At 44.4% G+C, this 18,066-nt stretch overlaps 1 protein-coding gene across 1 annotated transcript in view; it reads left to right on the forward strand.

Moving 5' to 3' along the window:
- Nucleotides 1-18,066, forward strand: part of nbeaa (neurobeachin a) — a 1,211,357-nt gene that overhangs the window by 565,143 nt on the left and 628,148 nt on the right. Inside the window, exons 32-33 of the mRNA XM_070892347.1 lie at nucleotides 432-567; nucleotides 9,665-9,792. Of these exons, the coding sequence (XP_070748448.1) occupies nucleotides 432-567; nucleotides 9,665-9,792 (264 nt within the window). The remainder of the gene's footprint in view (nucleotides 1-431; nucleotides 568-9,664; nucleotides 9,793-18,066) is intronic.

The raw sequence follows: 18,066 nt of genomic DNA on the forward strand, positions 1-18,066 counted from the left end.
GGGACTTGGACCCACAACCTTTTGTCCCTGAGGCGAGAGTACAACCAGCTGAGCCGCAGCTGACACCTATGGCTATTTTGGGAGAAATAGATGGAATCAATAGATTACAAAAATATGGCTCATAAAATTAAAAAGTATAAGCTATTATAAACTAATTTCATAATTTATGGAGTTTTTACACAAAACAAAATTGGCTTTGGGATGCTAAATGCATTTTGTGGAATATGTTCCCAATTTCCCCAAACTAAAATGCCAGCACTGGAATAATTCCATATAATTATTATTTGTATATGAACTTTGTTACTTGTACTGCATCTGTATAAGTATATCTTTCACGTTAATGTGGTTGTATTGCATGGCTTTTTATTGATATATTGCAGTTTAATTGATCCATCACTTTTGAGTTTATTTCTTGAATTGTTTTTTCACAGGTGCTGCAGAGGCTGCTTCCAATTCCAATTCCTCCTCCTCCTCCTCTTCCAGTTTTGTGAATGGTGCTACCAGCAAGAATCTTCCTGCAGTGCAGACAGTTGCTCCAATGCCAGAGGATTCTGCTGAAAACATGAGGTTAAACTCAATCTGTTCTTTTCTATACTCATGAATTCCATTTTTTACATACTTAACAAAATGCAAAACTAAGATAACTGGAGGAAACTTCTTTGATGGTTGAGTAGGTAAATAAACCACCTTGAATGTGACTGAGCCATACAGATATGGAAAATCTCGGGTTTGATCCCTGATTTCTGTTTGGTTATCTGATCTTGGTTATGGCGGCAGTATGGGTGCTACAGTTGCTCCCATTGTGCTAGGGTTAGGGAAGGGAAAATAAAGTAGGGTTTCTCCTTGATATCCACTGACCCTTATTGAAGTGGTTGGTTGTGGATACTAAGGGCAGACAAAATCAGGATCAGCTTTGATTTCCCCATTCCCAGAATTGCATAGCAGTCATCAGAACTCATCGCCTAGATGTACACTTGAAGAATGGCCACTTGAGAAAGTTACTGGAAGACTGTGGGACGGGCTCGATGGACCAGATGGTCTTTACCTGTCCGTCATTGTTCGTATGTTCGACTGCAAATAAGAGGGGCAAAGAGACAGTTCGAGAAGAGTTGGCTGCTAACATAAAAGGGAGTCCAAAGGTCTTCTATCGGCATATTAACAGTAAAAGGGTTGTCGGAGTAGTGGTGGGCCGATTAGGGACAAAAATGGTGAACTATTGGTGGAAGCACTAAATGCTGAGGTACTTGGAATGGGAGGGGAAAGATCCAGTTGTCGTGGTCCACGTGGCTACCAACGACATAGATAGGGCAAAGAAAGAGGTTCTGCTGAGGGAGTATGAGCAGCTAGGGGTAAAATTTAAAAAGCAGAACCACAAAGGTAATAATCTCTGGATTACTACTTGAGCCACGAGCAAATTTGCATAGGGTAAATAAGATCAGAGAGTTAAACACGTGGCTCAAAGACTGGTGTGGGAGAAATGGGTTTTGGTTCATGGGACACTGGCACCAGTACTGGGGTATGAGGGAGCTGTTCGTTCGGACAGGCTGCACTTAGACTGTGCTGGGACTAGGGTCCTGGTGAATCAAATAACTAGGGCTGCAGAAAGGGCTTTAAACTAATTAGTGGGGGGGGGGGGCGGAGATTCAGGTGAGCAAAAATGTAAAAAGTTAAAGAATAAGGAGAAGGCAATAGAGCAGGTTAGCACTGGGGAAAATGGAAACCAGAGCGTGCCAGGAAGGGACAGAATGTATAAACATAAAGGTGAATCAGAAAGTGAGGTCAAAGCAGGAAAAAATGGTTTAAAAAAAAAAATGTTAAAGCTCTTTATCTGAATGCATGTAGCATTCGTAACAAAAGAGAAATGTTGACGGCACAAATAGATAACAAATGGGTATGATCTGATAAGCCATTACAGAGATGTGGTTGCAAGGTGACCACGGCTGGGAACTAAATATTCAGGGGTATTTGACAATTCGGAAGGACAGACAGAAAGGACAGGAGGTGGGGTAGCACTGTTAATAAAGGGTGAGAAACGATATTGGGTCAGAAGATCAAGATGTTGAATCAGTTTGGGTGGAGATAAGGAATAATAAGGGGGAAAAGTCGCTGGTGGGCATAGTCTATAGGCCCCCTAATAGTAGCTACATTGTTGGATGGACTATAAATCAAGAAATAATGGAGGCTTGTAAAAAAGGAACGGCAATAATCATGGGCAATTTTAACCTTCATATTGATTGTCAAAGCAAATTGGCCAGGGTAGCCTTGAGGAAGAGTTCATAGAGTGTATCCGGGATAGTTTCCTTGAACAGTACGTTGCGGAACCAACCAGGGAACAGGCTATCTCAGATCTGATACTGTGTAATGAAACAGGATTAATAAATGATTTCCTAGTAAAGGATCCTCTAGGAATGAGTGACCATAACATGGTTGAATTTCAAATTCAGTTGGAGGGTGAGAAAGTTGAATATCAAACCAGTGTCCTAAGTTTAAATAAAGGAGACTACCAAGGTATGAGGGCAGAGTTGGCTAAAGTAGACTGGTAAAATAGATTAAAGTATGGGCCGGTTGATGAGCAGTCGCAGACATTTAAGGAGATATTTCCTAACTCGCAACAAAAATATATCCCTTTGAGAAGGAAAGACTGTAACTAAGGAAATAAAGGTTGATATCCGTTATATACGTGGACTTGTATTTACTCTGTAAGCCACCAGAGGACTCATTCCCCGGAGTCCCAAGGGATCCCATAATCAAAGGGTATGGCGAGAAAGCAGGAATGGTTTACCGAAGTTGCATGTTCAGCCATGATCTCATTGAATGGCGGTGCAGGCTCGAAGGGCTGAATGGCCTACTCCTGCACCTATTTTCTATGTTTCTATGTTTCTAGCATTGGGAAACTTTTAAAAGCCAGCAAAGAACGACTAAAAAAAATGATAGAGAGGGAACATAGATTATGAAAATAAACTAGCACGAAATATAAAAACAGATGGTAAGAGTTTTTACAGGTACATAAAAAGGAAAAGAGTGGCTACAGTAAATGTTGGTCCCCTAGAAGGTGAGACTGGGCAATTAATAATGGTGAATAGGGAAATGGCAGATATGTTGAACAAATATTTTATATCAGTCTTCACGGTAGAAGACACTAAAAATATCCCAATAATGGATAATCAAGGGGCTTTAGGGAGGAAGAAACACTCACTATCATTATCACTATCACAAATGAAGTAGTACTCGGTAAAATAATGGGACTAAAGGCAGACAAGTCCCCTGGACCTGATGGCTTACATCCCTAGGGTCTTAAAAGAATTGGCTGCAGAGATAATGGATGCATTGGTTGTAATCTACCAAAATTTCCTGGATTTTGGGGCGGTCCCAGTGGACTGGAAAACCACAAATGTAACGCCCCTATTTAAAAAAAAAAGGCAGATAAAAAAGCAGGAAACTATAGACCAATTAGCCTAACATCTGTCATTGGGAAAATGCTGGAGTCCATTATTAAGGAAACAGTAGAGGGACATGTGAAAAAGCATGATTCAATCAAGCAGAGTCAGCATGGTTTTATGAAATTTGTTTGACAAATTTGCTGGAGTTCTTTGAGGATGTAACGAGCAGGGTGGATAAGGGGGAACTAGTGGATGTGGTGTATTTGGATTTCCAGAAGGCATTCGATAAGGTGCCACATAAAAGGTTACTGCACACGATAAAAGTTCACGGGGTTGGGGGTAATATATTAGCATGGATAGAGGATTGGCTAACTAACAGAAAACAGAGAGTCAGGATAAATGAGTAATTTTTTGGTTGGCAAACAGTCACTAGTGGGATCGGTGCTAGGTCCTCAACTATTTACATTCAATGGGCCCAAGTTTCGAGCCGCGCCTAGAACGGCGCAGTCCCGACCTGGACGCCCGTTTTTCGCGCCACAAAGTGCGCCTAAAAAAAACCTCCAGATTCTCCACCTCCCTGCAGGTCCTCTGGTCCTCGGCGCAGCGCAGCAGGATCTGTAGGGGGCGGAGCCAGGTCCCTGCGCCGAAAACAGTGCCGGGACCTCTGCACATGTGCACTACAGTGGGCATGCAAGTGCAGTAGCTCCAGGCGCCCGAAACTGTGTGGGAGGGGCCGAAGCACGCAGCCCCTAGCCCTGGCCGAATGGCCTCACTGGGGCTGTGTGAATAAGGCTCCTCCCATGGCCAGCTCCTGCTTCCTCCCGACTCCCGCTTCCCGCCTCCGGACCCGACCCGACACCCGCCCCTCCCCCCCCACCCCGGATCCGATCCAACACCCGCGCCCCCCCCCCCCCCCGGACCGGACCGGACCCGACACCCGACACCCGCTCCCCCCACCCGGACCCGACCCGACACCCGCTCCCCCGCTCCCAGACTGGATCCAACCTGACCTCCCTCCCCCCGACCCGAACCGAACCGACCTCCCTCCCCCTGACCCGAACCGAACCGACCTACCTCCCTCCCACCACCCCCCCGACCCGACCCAACGCCACCTACCTGTAAATCTGGTGCTGTTGAAAACAGGCGTAAGTGGCTGGACACGCCCCCTTTTGAAAAAAAAATTCTGTTCCAAAGTGAAACTGTTCTAACTGACTAGAACTGGAGCAAACTAAATGACGAGAATTCCGATTTCTAAGATACTCCGTTCGACACCAGTTGCTCCTAAAAATCAGGAGCAAATCATGTGGAAACTTGGGGCCTATATTACTGACTTGGATGGAGGGACTGAGTGTAATGTAGCCAAGTTTGCTGATGATACAAAGATGGGTGGGAAAGCAAATTGTGAGGAGGACACAAAGAATCTGCAAAGGGATATAGACAGGCAAAAATTTGGCAGATGGCGAATAATGTGGGAGAATGTGAGGTTATCCACTTTGGCAGAAAAAATAGAAAAGCAAATTATAATTTAAATGGAGAAAAATTGCAAAGTGCTGCAGTGCAGAGGGACCTAGGGGTCCTTGTGCATGAAACACACACAGTTAGTATGCAGGTTCAGCAAGTAATCAGGAAGGCAAATGAAATGTTGGTCTTTATTGCAAGGGGGATAGAGTATAAAAATTAGAGAAGTCCTGCTACAACTGTACAGGGTATTGGCGAGGTCACATCTTGAGTATTGCGTACAGTTTTGGTCTCCATATTTAAGGAAAGATGTACTTGCATTGGAGGCTGTTCAGAAAAGGTTCACTAGCTTGATTCCGGAGATGAGAAGGTTGACTTATGAAGATAGCTTGAGTAGGTTGGGCCTATACTCATTGGAGTTCAGAAGAATGAGAGGTGATCTTATCGAAACATGTAAGATAATGAGGGGGCTCGACAAGGTGGATGTAGAGAAGATATTTCCACTCATGGGGGAAACTAAAACTAGGGGACATAGGGGCCGAACTTGGTGTACTTACCATTCGCTGGTGCCCGCTGCCGCCAAGTTTTCTGGGCGGTCTCCCCTCTCAGCGAGTTTGGTGGAGGCCACTCACCAGCAGGAGAGAATACTGCTGGGGACCTGCAGTGCGCGTAAATATCCTTCCGCCCGCCGAGCTGCCAGTTTGGTTCGGGCGGGAGTCCCCTGCAGCAGGGGAAAAGAGCGACGCGTGGAGGCAGGTCTAACCTCAACGGTAAGTATGAAACATAGAAACATAGAAACACAGAAAATAGGTGCAGGAGTAGGCCATTCGGCCCTTCTAGCCTGCACCGCCATTCAATGAGTTCATGGCTGAAATTCAACTTCAGTACCCCATTCCTGCTTTCTCGCCATACCCCTTGATCCCCCTAGTAGTAAGGACCTCATCTAACTCCTTTTTGAATATATTTAGTGAATTGGCCTCAACAACTTGCTGTGGTAGAGAATTCCACAGGTTCACCACTCTCTGGGTGAAGAAGTTCCTCCGCATCTCGGACCTAAATGGCTTACCCCTTATCCTTAGACTGTGACCTCTGGTTCTGGACTTCCCCAACATTGGGAACATTCTTCCTGCATCTAACCTGTCTAACCCCGTCAGAATTTTAAATGTTTCTATGAGGTCCCCTCTCATTCTTCTGAACTCCAGTGAATACAAGCCCAGTTGATCCAGTCTTTCTTGATAGGTCAGTCCCGCCATCCCGGGAATCAGTCTGGTGAACCTTCGCTGCACTCCCTCAATAGCAAGAATGTCCTTCCTCAGGTTAGGAGACCAAAACTGTACACAATACTCCAGGTGTGGCCTCACCAATGCCCTGTACAACTGTAGCAACACCTCCCTGCCCCTGTACTCAAATCCCCTTGCTATGAAGGCCAACATGCCATTTGCTTTCTTATCCGCCTGCTGCACCTGCATGCCAACCTTCAATGACTGATGTACCATGACACCCAGGTCTCTTTGCACCTCCCCTTTTCCTAATCTGTCACCATTCAGATAATAGTCTGTCTCTCTGTTTTTACCACCAAAGTGGATAACCTCACATTTATCCACATTATACTTCATCTGCCATGCATTTGCCCACTCACCTAACCTATCCAAGTCGCTCTGCAGCCTCACAGCATCCTCCTCGCAGCTCACACTGCCACCCAACTTAGTGTCATCCGCAAATTTGGAGATACTACATTTAATCCCCTCATCTAAATCATTAATGTACAGTGTAAACAGCTGGGGCCCCAGCACAGAACCTTGCGGTACCCCACTAGTCACTGTCTGCCATTCTGAAAAGTACCCATTTACTCCTACTCTTTGCTTCCTGTCTGACAACCAGTTCTCAATCCATGTCAGTACACTACCCCCAATCCCATGTGCTCTAACTTTGCACATCAATCTCTTGTGTGGGAGACCTGCAAAAAATAGTTAATAAACTTTTCTTAGTTTTTTTTCCAGTGATTCAGGTGGATGGGGTCTCCTGAAGGTTTTCCAGTGTTTTTTTTAATGTTTTTGAAATTTTTCATTATCTATTCCCACCCATCCCTGGGCCCGACTTAATCCGCGGCGGTACTTTGCAGAGGATTGCATTTGTCGCCATGATTGGGAGCTCCCGCCCGCTGCCACCTAGATTCATGGCGTAAGTCCTTTTTTTTGCCGCCGGGTGGTCTTTCCAGGACTTTTTCATGAAAGTTCTGCCCAAAGTACCGTCAGGATCTCAGCTGTCCTTTGGGCGGCACTTTGGCGGCACTTAGCATCTACCAAGTTCGAGGCCATAGTCTCAGAATAAGGGGCTGCCCATTTAAAACTGAGATGAGGAGGAATTTCTTCTGAGGGTTGTAAATCTATGGAATTCTCTGCCCCAAAAAGCTGTGGAGGCTGGGTCATTGAATATATTTAAGGCGGAGATAACCAGATTTTTGAGTGATAAGGGAATAAAGCGTTTTGGGGAGTGCACAGGGAAATGGAGTTGAGTCCATGATCAGATCAGCCTAATTTTATTAAATGGAGGAGCAGGCTCAAGGGGCCAGGTGGCCTACTTCTGCTCCTATATCTTATGTTCTTATGTAAATGAGTACTTTGCATTGGTGTTTACCAAGGAAGAGGACTTTGCCAAAGCTATGGTGAATGAGGAGGTTGCTGGAATACTGGATGAGATAAAAATAGATAAGGTGGGGGTACTAGAAAGGGTGACAGTAATTAAAGTGGATAAGTCACGCTGTCCGGATAGTATGCATCAAAGGGTAGAAATTACAGAGGTGTAGGCCATAATCTTCCAATCCTCCTTAGATAAAGGGGTAGTGCTAAAGGACTGGATGATTGCAAATGTTATAATCTTGTTCAAAAAAGGGGAGAAGGATAAACCTGGCAATTGCAGGCCAGTCAGTTTAACATTGGAGGTGGGGAAGCTTTTAGAAACAATAATCCAGGAGAAAATTAACAGCCACTTCGACGAGCATGGACTCATAGAGGAGAGCAAGCACGGATTTGTTAAGAGCACATTGTGTTTGACTAACTTGATGGAATTTTTTGATGAGGTAACAGAGAGGGTAGATGAGGACAGTGTAGTTGGTGATGTGTATATGGACTTTCAAAAAGTGTTTGATAAAGTACTACATATTTGGCTTGTTAACAAAATTTAAGCCCATGGGATAAAAGGGCAGTAGCAGCAAGGATACAAAATTGGCTAAGGGATAGAAAACAGAGAGTTGTGGTGAATGGCTGTTTTCCAGACTGAAGGGATGTATACAGTGGTGTTCCCCAAGATTCTGTACTGGGGCCACCGCTGTTTGATATACATTAATCACTTGGACTTGGGGTTACAGGGCACAATTTCAAAATTTGCAGATGACACAAAACTTGGAAGTGTAGTGAACAGTGAGGAAGATAGATAGTAATAGATTTCAAGAAGACATAGACAGGCTGGTGGAATGGGCGAACACGTGGTAGTTGAATTGCAATGCAAAGAAGTGTGAGGTGATGCATTTTGGTAGGAACAACGAGGAGAGACCATATATACTAAATGGTACAATTTTTTTTAAAGGGGGTGCAAGAACAGATACCTGGGGGAGCTTGTGCATAAGCCTTTGAAGGTGGCAGGACAGGTTAACAAAGGAGTTAATAAAGTATATGGGATCCTGGGCTCTCTAGAGACATAGAGTACAAAAACCAGAATGTTTAAACCTATATACAACACTAGTTTGGCCCCAGCTGGAATATTGTGTCGTTAGGAAGGCTGTGAAGGCTTTGGAGAGGGTATGAAAGAGACTTACTAAAATGGTTCCAGGAATGAGGAATTACAGTTGTGTGGATAGATTAGAGAAGCTGGGGTTGTTCTCCTTAGAGCAGAACTAAGAGGAGATTTGATGGCAAGATTTAACATTTTGAACGATTTAGATAGAGTTAATAAAGAAAAACTGTCTCCAATGGCTGAAGGGTTGATAACATGAGGGCACAGATTTAAGGTGATTGGTAAAAGAACCAGAGGCGACATGAGGAACAACTTTTTTATGCAACGAATGGTTAAGATTTGGAATGCACTGCCTGATGTGGTGGATACAGATAATAGCCTTCAAAAGTGAATCGGATAAATACTTTTTCGGAGAAAAAATTGCAGGCTATGAGGTAAAAGCAGGGGAGTGGGATAAACTGGATTGCACTTCGAAAGAGCCGGCACAGACTTGCTGGGCCAAATGGCCTTCTCCTGTGCTGTGCTATTCTACAATTCTAAATTTTTATGAGAGGCAGCATCTTCAGTAGAAGAGAGAAGATAATTAAAGGAAAAAATAAAATTATGGGGAAAAAGATAACTTCAGGAATTTTTTTTCATCCTTTTGTGTTTACGATAAGCTCCCATTATTTTAAATCTTCTGAGTTATTAATCAAATTATACAAAATTTGTACCATGAACTCTGATTCAGAAGAATTTTGTTGGAAAATCTAAAATAATTCCATTGATCAAGAATATTTCAAATTACAGTTCAGCATTTATGCAGTGTAAATTTCTTGTAAGTGGATTGACTTAGTATGGTGAGAATGTGGAACTCACTGCCACATGGAGTGGTTGAGGTGATTAGCCTAAAATAGCATTTGAGGGGAAGCTAGATAAATACATGTGGGAGAAAGGAATAGAAGGATCTGTTGATGGGGTGAAATGAATAAGATGGCAGGAGGCTCATGTGGAGCAGGGACCTGTTGGACATGAATAGCCTGTAACTATGCTATAAAATTCTATGACTTGCTGCAATATTGCTACACTTACATCTACTTTTTATTTCTAAACAGCATCACAGCAAAACTTGAACGTGCCCTGGAAAAGGTTGCTCCACTGTTGCGTGAAATCTTTGTGGACTTTGCTCCATTTCTTTCAAGAACTTTGCTGGGCAGCCATGGCCAAGAGTTGTTGATCGAAGGTACAGGTGCTGTATAGTTAACTTTTATCTACGTGATGTCAATGTAGCCTTGCTGAGAAGTAGTTGGTAGGATGGTTGCTGACGTTTGCATTTAACATTAATGACAGAGAGAATTGGGTACAACAACTTCTATTTATATAGTGTCTTTAATGTGGACCCGGAAATCGGCGCGGTCCCGGCCTGCAAGACCATCGGCAGACCGGGGCCATTGGAGGGAGCAGTGTGCGGCGGCCAGTCCTGGCCTGCAAGACCATCAGCAGGCCGGGGCCATTGGAGGGAGCAGCATGTGGCGGCATACCACTGCAGGGAGCAGCGCTTGCTGCTGCAGGAAGGCGACGACTGCGAAGCCAGGTTGCTGATTGCAGTGCGGGCAGCACAGCAGGAGGGACGAAGGAGCAGTGAGAGATTGCAGAGGGATGTGATCGGGACCCGGGAGAGGCATGAGTTCGGGGCCCAGAAGAGGCAAAGGCCCAGGGGCAGCAAGGGCCAGCATATATGGGTATATGCTATACCCATTTAGCAGTGTTGGTATACTGCTATAGGTGTATAGCAGTGTGGGTATACATCTATAGCTGTATACCCACACTGCTATAGGTGTGCGCACTAGGCCCGTGCAGCAGAGCTGATCTCCAGTGATCTTTGGGTAATCCTTGCCACTGGACCAAGACCTGGCTCTGTCAAGTCCATGTGGTGGCTGGTGTGCAACAGCAACCACACATTAAAAAACATCCAGGCACAGGCATCTTCCACCCTTCAAGATGTAGTTCGGAATCTGGAATATTATGTCCTTCATTGAAACACCTGTGAACTCATCATTTATTGGCATGGAAGCAAGTCATCCTCGTTTCAAGGGACTGCCTATAATGATGAAAATGTCCCACACGCGCTTCACAGGAATGTTATCAAGCAAAATTTGACACCAAACCTCGTAAGCAAATATTAGGGCAGATGACCAAAAGCTTGGTCAAAGAGTTTTAAGAAGCATCCTCAAGGGGCCAGACTTGCAGGAGCACAGATATCTGAGGTTTGTGGGGCTGAAGGGGATTACAGAGACAGGGAGGGGTGTGGCCAGAAAAATTTCCATCCTTTTAGAATAAAAATGTAGTCATTAACTTTTAAAATAAAGCTATGTTTTGTTTCTTCGGTTGAGACAGTAGATCTTATTTGACCTTTTTGTTTCATGACTCTTGCACCTTCAGATACTTAAAAATGTTGCATCTAATTCTAGATATTTAAAGTTTCAATGGAATTTTCTAATCTGAATAATATCTCTGAATTTGACTTAATTTCTTTCTTGAATTATACATTTAAAATTAAAATGGTATCTTTTGAATTGTCACAACTTGTGAAATTCTGATGTTAGACACTACCTGTGCTTCTAACTACTGCACTGTTTTTCTCAGGCTTTTCCTGCACAGATATTATGCTGCCAGTTCCCTTTGTTCAACTACTCAGGATGATCATTTTGTTGAGACATGTAAAGGGTGTTGAAAAGTGACCTAGTTTTGAGAACAGAATGTTGCATGACAAAATGTGTGGATGACATAATTACTCATGAGTTACAATGACATTAACACCTAGTAATACACATTTTCTTGTATTATGGTTCATCCACGATTGGATGACGGACAGGCAGTCTGACACACAAGCAATGGAGGGGTCGAACATAAGAACATAAGAATTAGGAACAGGAGTAGGCCATCTAGCCCCTCGAGCCTGCTCCGCCATTCAACAAGATCATGGCTGATCTGGCCGTGGACTCAGCTCCACCTACCCGCCCGCTCCCCGTAACCCTCAATTCCCTTATTGGTTAAAAATCTATCTATCTGTGATTTGATTACATTCAATGAGCTAGCCTCAACTGCTTCCTCGGGCAGAGAATTCCACAGATTCACAACCCTCTGGGAGAAGAAATTCCTTCTCAACTCGGTTTTAAATTGGCTCCCCCGTATTTTGAGGCTGTGCCCCCTAGTTCTAGTCTCCCCGACCAGTGGAAACAACCTCTCTGCCTCTATCTTGTCTAACCCTTTCATTATTTTAAATGTTTCTATAAGATCACCCCTCATCCTTCTGAACTCCAACGAGTAAAGACCCAGTCTACTTAATCTATCATCATAAGGTAACCCCCTCATCTCCGGAATCAGCCTAGTGAATCGTCTCTGTACCCCCTCCAAAGCTAGTATATCCTTCCTTAAGTAAGGTGACCAAAACTGCACGCAGTACTCCAGGTGCAGCCTCACCAATACCCTGTACAGTTGCAGTCGAGAGAGATGGTGGAGAGGTAGAGCTAGGTGCTGTCAGAGTACATTTAAAAGCTGACTTCATGTGAGCTGATGAGCTGCTTATAGATAAGGAGAGGGCCAAGTAAGGATACTCGGGGGACTCCAGAGGTAACGGTGTGGGGGTGTTAAGAGAAGCCATGACTGGAGATGCTCTAGTTACAAATGGATAAGTAAAAATGTAGCAAGGCGATAGCTATCCTAAAAAGCTGGAGCAGAGGCATTGGAATAGGACCCTGTCAAAGGCTGCAGATAGGTCAGGGAGGATGGGGAGGGAAAATGAACTGTGGTCACATGCACAGAAAATGTTGTTCGTGACTTTGATTAGGACTTCTTTGGTGCAAGTAATATAAAAGCTAATAATAAAAGTTTTAAAAATATATTAAGAGTAAGAGATTGGCTAAGGAAGATGTGGGCCCATTAAAAACAGGCGCAGGTGATACTGGAATAGACAATACGGTAATAGCAGATTTATTAAATGAGTACCTTGTATCCGTTTTCACTGTAGGAGGATAAAATACCTGTGATAGGAGGGAAACTAAAAAATAAATCAAGTGGAGGAACTTACTGGATTCAATTTAAGTTTTTAAAAAAATGGGACTCGAGATAGATAAATCTTCAGGGCCGATGCTTTCTGGTGGGGGATCACGAGCAAGGGAACATAATGTTAAAATTAGAGCCAGGGCATTCAGGATCGAAATTGGGAAGCACTTTTTTTACACAAAGGTTAGTAGAAGTCAGTGAGGCAGAAATAGTTATGGGAACATAGGAAAATACAGGGCCAGAAAATATTTTGCAGTACATCTGGACATCTCCAAAAACGATGTCTCAATTGCCTACTCCCTCAGATATGCATACAATTTCTCAAATTTTCTCACACTGAATGCCTCTCTGGACAAGCTATTCTATAGGTTCACCACAACACTGCGTAAAATAATGAAATCTAACCTAGCTGTGCAGTTCCTTTTTTGAAGCTTGGGTCTAACCCCTCTGGTTCTAGAGTTCTAGACAATCTTGAACGTATCGCAATTCAAGTTATCTATTCCCTTAGGCGCCTTGGTAGTGAGGCCAAGGGAAGTAGTGGAGAGGCTGGGATAGGTAATACTGGACCCACAAAAAGCCAGTACCACAAAGCAGGACAGTAGAGGATTAGAGACGATGGAGAAGGATAATGTAGTCAACTGTGTCAATTGACATGGGAAGCGAAGCGCACCATTGTTGTCGTCACAGAGGATGTCCTTTACGACTTGGCCAAAGTGGTCTTTGTGCTGTGAATGAGGTGGCAGCCAGACTGAGGGACTTGAACACTTCTGGGAGAGCTCGGTATGGACCTGCTAGGCAAGAGTTTCTTCAAGGGAAAGAAAAGTAAAATACTACAGGTGTTGGATATCTGAAATTAAAACAGAAAAACTCAGCACGTCAGGCAGAATCTATGCAAAGGTAGTAAAGAAGTTGAGCGAGGTATTGGAGAAGGGCAGAAACAGGACTGGAAAAATTTAAATCGGAAGTTTTGGGTAAAGTGCCAAGGAGCTGGGAAGTGACGACATGTTCATGGATCTTAGAGAGGAGTTTATAGCAGATGTTTGTTATTTTTTTCTCTCATTCATTTGGAGATTGTTCAAACCATGAATATTCTTAAACCATGAATATTCTTAAACCATGAACATTCTTAATATATGAATAGTCTTAACCTATTTCCAACATTTGGTTTATATCTGTCTGCACTTTAATTAAACTATAAAGAAATGCAGTGCACCATTAATGGCATTTTTAAAGAAATTCTCATCTAATTAATTTTTAATGTATGGTTTAAAGGGAATAAATTGTGAAGATCCAGAGGTTATGATTTATTTTTCACTCATGATGCTAATTATAATTCACTTGCAACATCATTCGTGGGTATTAACACCAGCTACTTGTGGGACATAACTCATATCCCATGGGCCTTCATAATGTGTCCTCTGTGTATAGATATAAGATAAACATGTATGCAAAACATTAGCAACAGTTAATTAGGAAGCAAAACTTAATAGAACTATGCACCATATGCAAAATTGGGCCTTAGGTTCATTAACATTTTATGTGTAAGCTGCTGGGGACTGTCGCGCCTCCACAGACATTGAAGATGACGAATGTCAGACTACTTGCCTCGCATAGAGCATCCCAGAAGGAGAATTGGAGTGGGTAACTGGGGTTGGGGGTGGGGGGAGGGGCATTTGCACTGTGATCTCAATGTTTATGGAGTTGGAGAAGCACTTTAGCTTGTCCTGGCTCCACTGGAAGGTTTTGTAAAAATTTAGATTTAAAAATAACTTCGCTTTTTGTTGGCAGCCAGAGCAGCCACTGAAGAATCCTGAGCAAGGTAGGCACCTGCTTCGCTCATCAGAAATTTCCCAAAGGCGTTAGACCCCTAACTAAAATATGCCTGTCTCAGACAACCGCCCGGGATGCTTTAAAAATAGGCCCGACTAATCTAGCAGTGGCCAGAACATGCGTGCCGATTGGCATGGGCCGTTCCACTGTAACGTGTGTCAGCGTTGCGCCCATGTAAGCCTGAAAAATGGCTAACATCGCATTCCAATTTCTATATCTATCTTTTCAGTTCATATCAAATAAATGTAAATGGGACTTCTGTATACATTCAGTTTCTGTTATCAGTCAGGCCAATGGATGAAGCTGGTAAGTTGGGGATTGAGCTGTCTCCCCAGAAGTAAGGGCAATCTCAATTCTTTCACAGTGGTCAGTTGCTTTTAGTTGGAAATAATGCATGGCAGAATGAAACCGAAAAGGGAGATGAGGGAAAAAAGGATTCAAGGGAATTGCAGAGAAAAAGCCTTGAACATAGAAAAACATCAAGACTAATTGAATATTACACTATCATTTTTATTTGGCAAATTGTCATTCACACTGAAGATGTCAGATATTTTAGTATTATTAAATGACAGGATTTATCAACATCCAAAGAAAAATTATTTTGACAAAACACATTTCTATTTCAGTGAAGCGTAGTCTAAAAGTGACACTTTATCGCCATTATTCCTTTAAGCCATTTTTGTTGTTTTAATATAATTGTTGTTGCATTTATCTATTTATATTTTAAGAACATAAGAAATAGGAGCAGGAGTAGGCCATACGGCCCCTCGAGCCTGCTCTGCCATTTAATACGATCATGGCTGGTCCGATCATGAACTCGGGTCCACTTCCCTGCCCGCTTCCCATAACCCCTTATTTCCTTATTGGTTAAGAAATTGTCTAACTCTGTCTTAAATTTATTCAATGACCAGCTTCCACAGCTCTCTGAGGCAGAGAATTCTACAGATTTACAATCCTCTGAGGGAAGAAATGGGTGGCCCCTTATTCTAAGATTATGCACCCTAATTCTAGTCTCCCCTATCAGTGGAAACATCCTCTCTGCATCCACTTTGTCAAGCCCACCTCATAATCTTATAAGTTTCAGTAAGATCAGCTCTCATTCTTCTGAATTCCAATGAGTAAAGGCCCAACCTACTTAACCTTTCCTCAAAAGTCAACCCCCTCATCTCCGGAATCAACCGAGTGAACCTTCTCTGAACTGCCTCCAAAGCCAGTTTATTCTTTTGTAAATATGGAAACTAAAATTGTACACAATATTCCAGGTGTGGCCTCACCAATACCCTGTATAACTGTAGCAAGACTTACCTGCTTTTATACTCCACCCCCTTTGCAGTAAAGGCTAAGATTCTATTGGCCTTTCTGATCACTTGCTGTACCTGCATACTAACCTTGTGTTTTATGCACAAGTACCCCCAGGTCCCGCTGTACTGCAGCACTTTGCAATTTTTCTTCATTTAAATAATAACTTGCTCTTTAATTTTTTTCTGCCAAAGTGCATAACCTCACACTATCCAACATTATACTCCATCTGCCAAATTTTTGCCCACTCACTTAGCCTGTCTATGTCCTTTTGCAGATTTTTTGTCTCCTCCTCACACATTGCTTTTCCCCCCATCTTTGTATCGTCAGCAAACTTGGCTACGTTATACTCAGTCCCTTCTTCCAAGTCATTAATATAGATTGTAAATAGTTGGGGTCCCAACACTGATCCCTGCGGCACCCCACTAGTTACTGGTTGCCGACCAGAGAATGAACCATTTATCCCGACTCTCTGTTTTCTGTTAGTTAGCCAATCCTCTATCCATGCCAATATATTACGCCCAACCCTGTGAAATTTTATCTTGTGCAGTAACCTTTTATGTGGCACCTTGTCAAATGCCTTGTGGAAGTCCAAATATACCACATCCACAGGTTCCCCTTTATCCACCCTGTTCGTTATATCAAAGAATTCCAGCAAATTTGTCAAACATGACTTCCCTTTCATAAATCCATGCTGACGCTGCCTGACCGAATTTGGCTTTTCCAAATGTCCTGCTACTGCTTCTTTAGTAATGGACTCCAACATTTTCCCAACCACAGATGTTAGGTTAACTGGTCTATAGTTTCCTGCTTTTTGTCTGTCTCCTTTTTTAAATAGGGGTGTTACATTTACAGTTTTTGTATCAATTGCAAACTATAAAGATAGTTTTGTGTGCAACATCAGCAAGAACTATATTTATCCTGCTAAAAAAAACAATGTTTTAGTTAACAACCCTCAATGGCACTTTAAGAAATGTACAAATTAAATTTGAATCCCATTTCCTCACACTTTCCATTTTCTGTAATGACTTCATTTTACTCGTTCGTTCGTTCTTTTTCCGCATTCTCATTTTTCTTTCCTTTTCTCTCCTAGAACAATTTGTCTTTTATTCACTTTCCGTTTTCTTACTTCATTCATAGTTTTCCTTTTGCAACCAATCTCTGGTTTCATTTTCCTAATTCTTGTAACTTCTTGTTCATGTTTTGTTTAGTTAATTTTAGTTTATCTTGCTGCTCATCCTACCTTTCGGTTCCTCTAAATGAAACTGGGCTGTAAAGCTATGGGACTAACTATTTGTATTGCACTTATTTTGACAGACAGGCATCTGTCCCGCTCCTTCCCCCGACCCTCCCTCGCCCGTACTGCACTTTTTTGACTGAGAGGTAACAAGCCCTGTCCCCTGTCAAGCTCCCCCTCCCCCCAGTTGAATCATTCCATGTGCGTGGTAATGAGAAGCGGGACCTGAGGCTCCGACTCTCTTTTCTCCCCGGACGGCCCGGGCCCGATGACGGCGGGGGGAGAGAGAAGTGGGACCCTGCGATCAGGCAGACCACAATGTTGCTTCACGGGCTCTTCGACTGAGCTGCAGCTCCTCCGCGCGCCTGCTTCTCCGACCGACCGCCGACCGGGCTTCCTGGTGACCCGCGAGCCTCCCGTGAGCCCCGAGCCTCCTGTGAGCTACGAGTCCTGAGGGGCGGCCGGGGGGAGGAGAGAGAGCTTGGGGGGTGGAGGGGGAGAGAGAGAGAGAGAGTTGAGAGGCAGAGGCTGGGGTGTGGAGAGTGAGTGAGAGAGGCTGGGGGGGGGTGGAGAGAGAGAGAGGTGTGGGGGGGAGGTGGAGAGAGAGAGGTGTGGGGGTGGTGGAGAGAGAGAGGTGGGGGGGGTGGAGAGAGAGAGGTGGGGGGGGAGAGAGAGAGATGGGGGGGGGGAGAGAGAGAGAGAGAGGCTGGGGGGGGCGGGGTAGAGAGAGGGGGTGGGGGGAGAGAGGGGGAATAGAGAGAGAGGCTGGGGGGGGTGGGGTGGGGAGAGAGGCTGGGGGGGTGGGGTGGGGAGAGAGGCTGGGGGGGTGGGGTGGGGAGAGAGGCTGGGGGGGTGGGGCGGGGAGAGAGAGGCTGGGGGTGGGGGAGAGAGAGGTTGGGGGGGGCGGGGAGAGAGGCTGGGGGCGGGCGGAGAGAGAGAGGCTTGGGGGGGGGGAGAGAGAGGCTGGGGGCGGGGGAGAGAGGCGGGGGGCGGGGGAGAGAGGCTGGGGGCGGGGGGCCGGTGAGAGAGAGAGGCTTGGGGGGGGGGGGGAGAGAGGCTGGGGGCGGGGGAGAGAGAGGCTGGGGG

The sequence above is a fragment of the Pristiophorus japonicus genome, chromosome 10 (assembly GCF_044704955.1).
Source record: "Pristiophorus japonicus isolate sPriJap1 chromosome 10, sPriJap1.hap1, whole genome shotgun sequence".
NCBI classification, from domain to species: Eukaryota; Metazoa; Chordata; class Chondrichthyes; family Pristiophoridae; genus Pristiophorus; species Pristiophorus japonicus.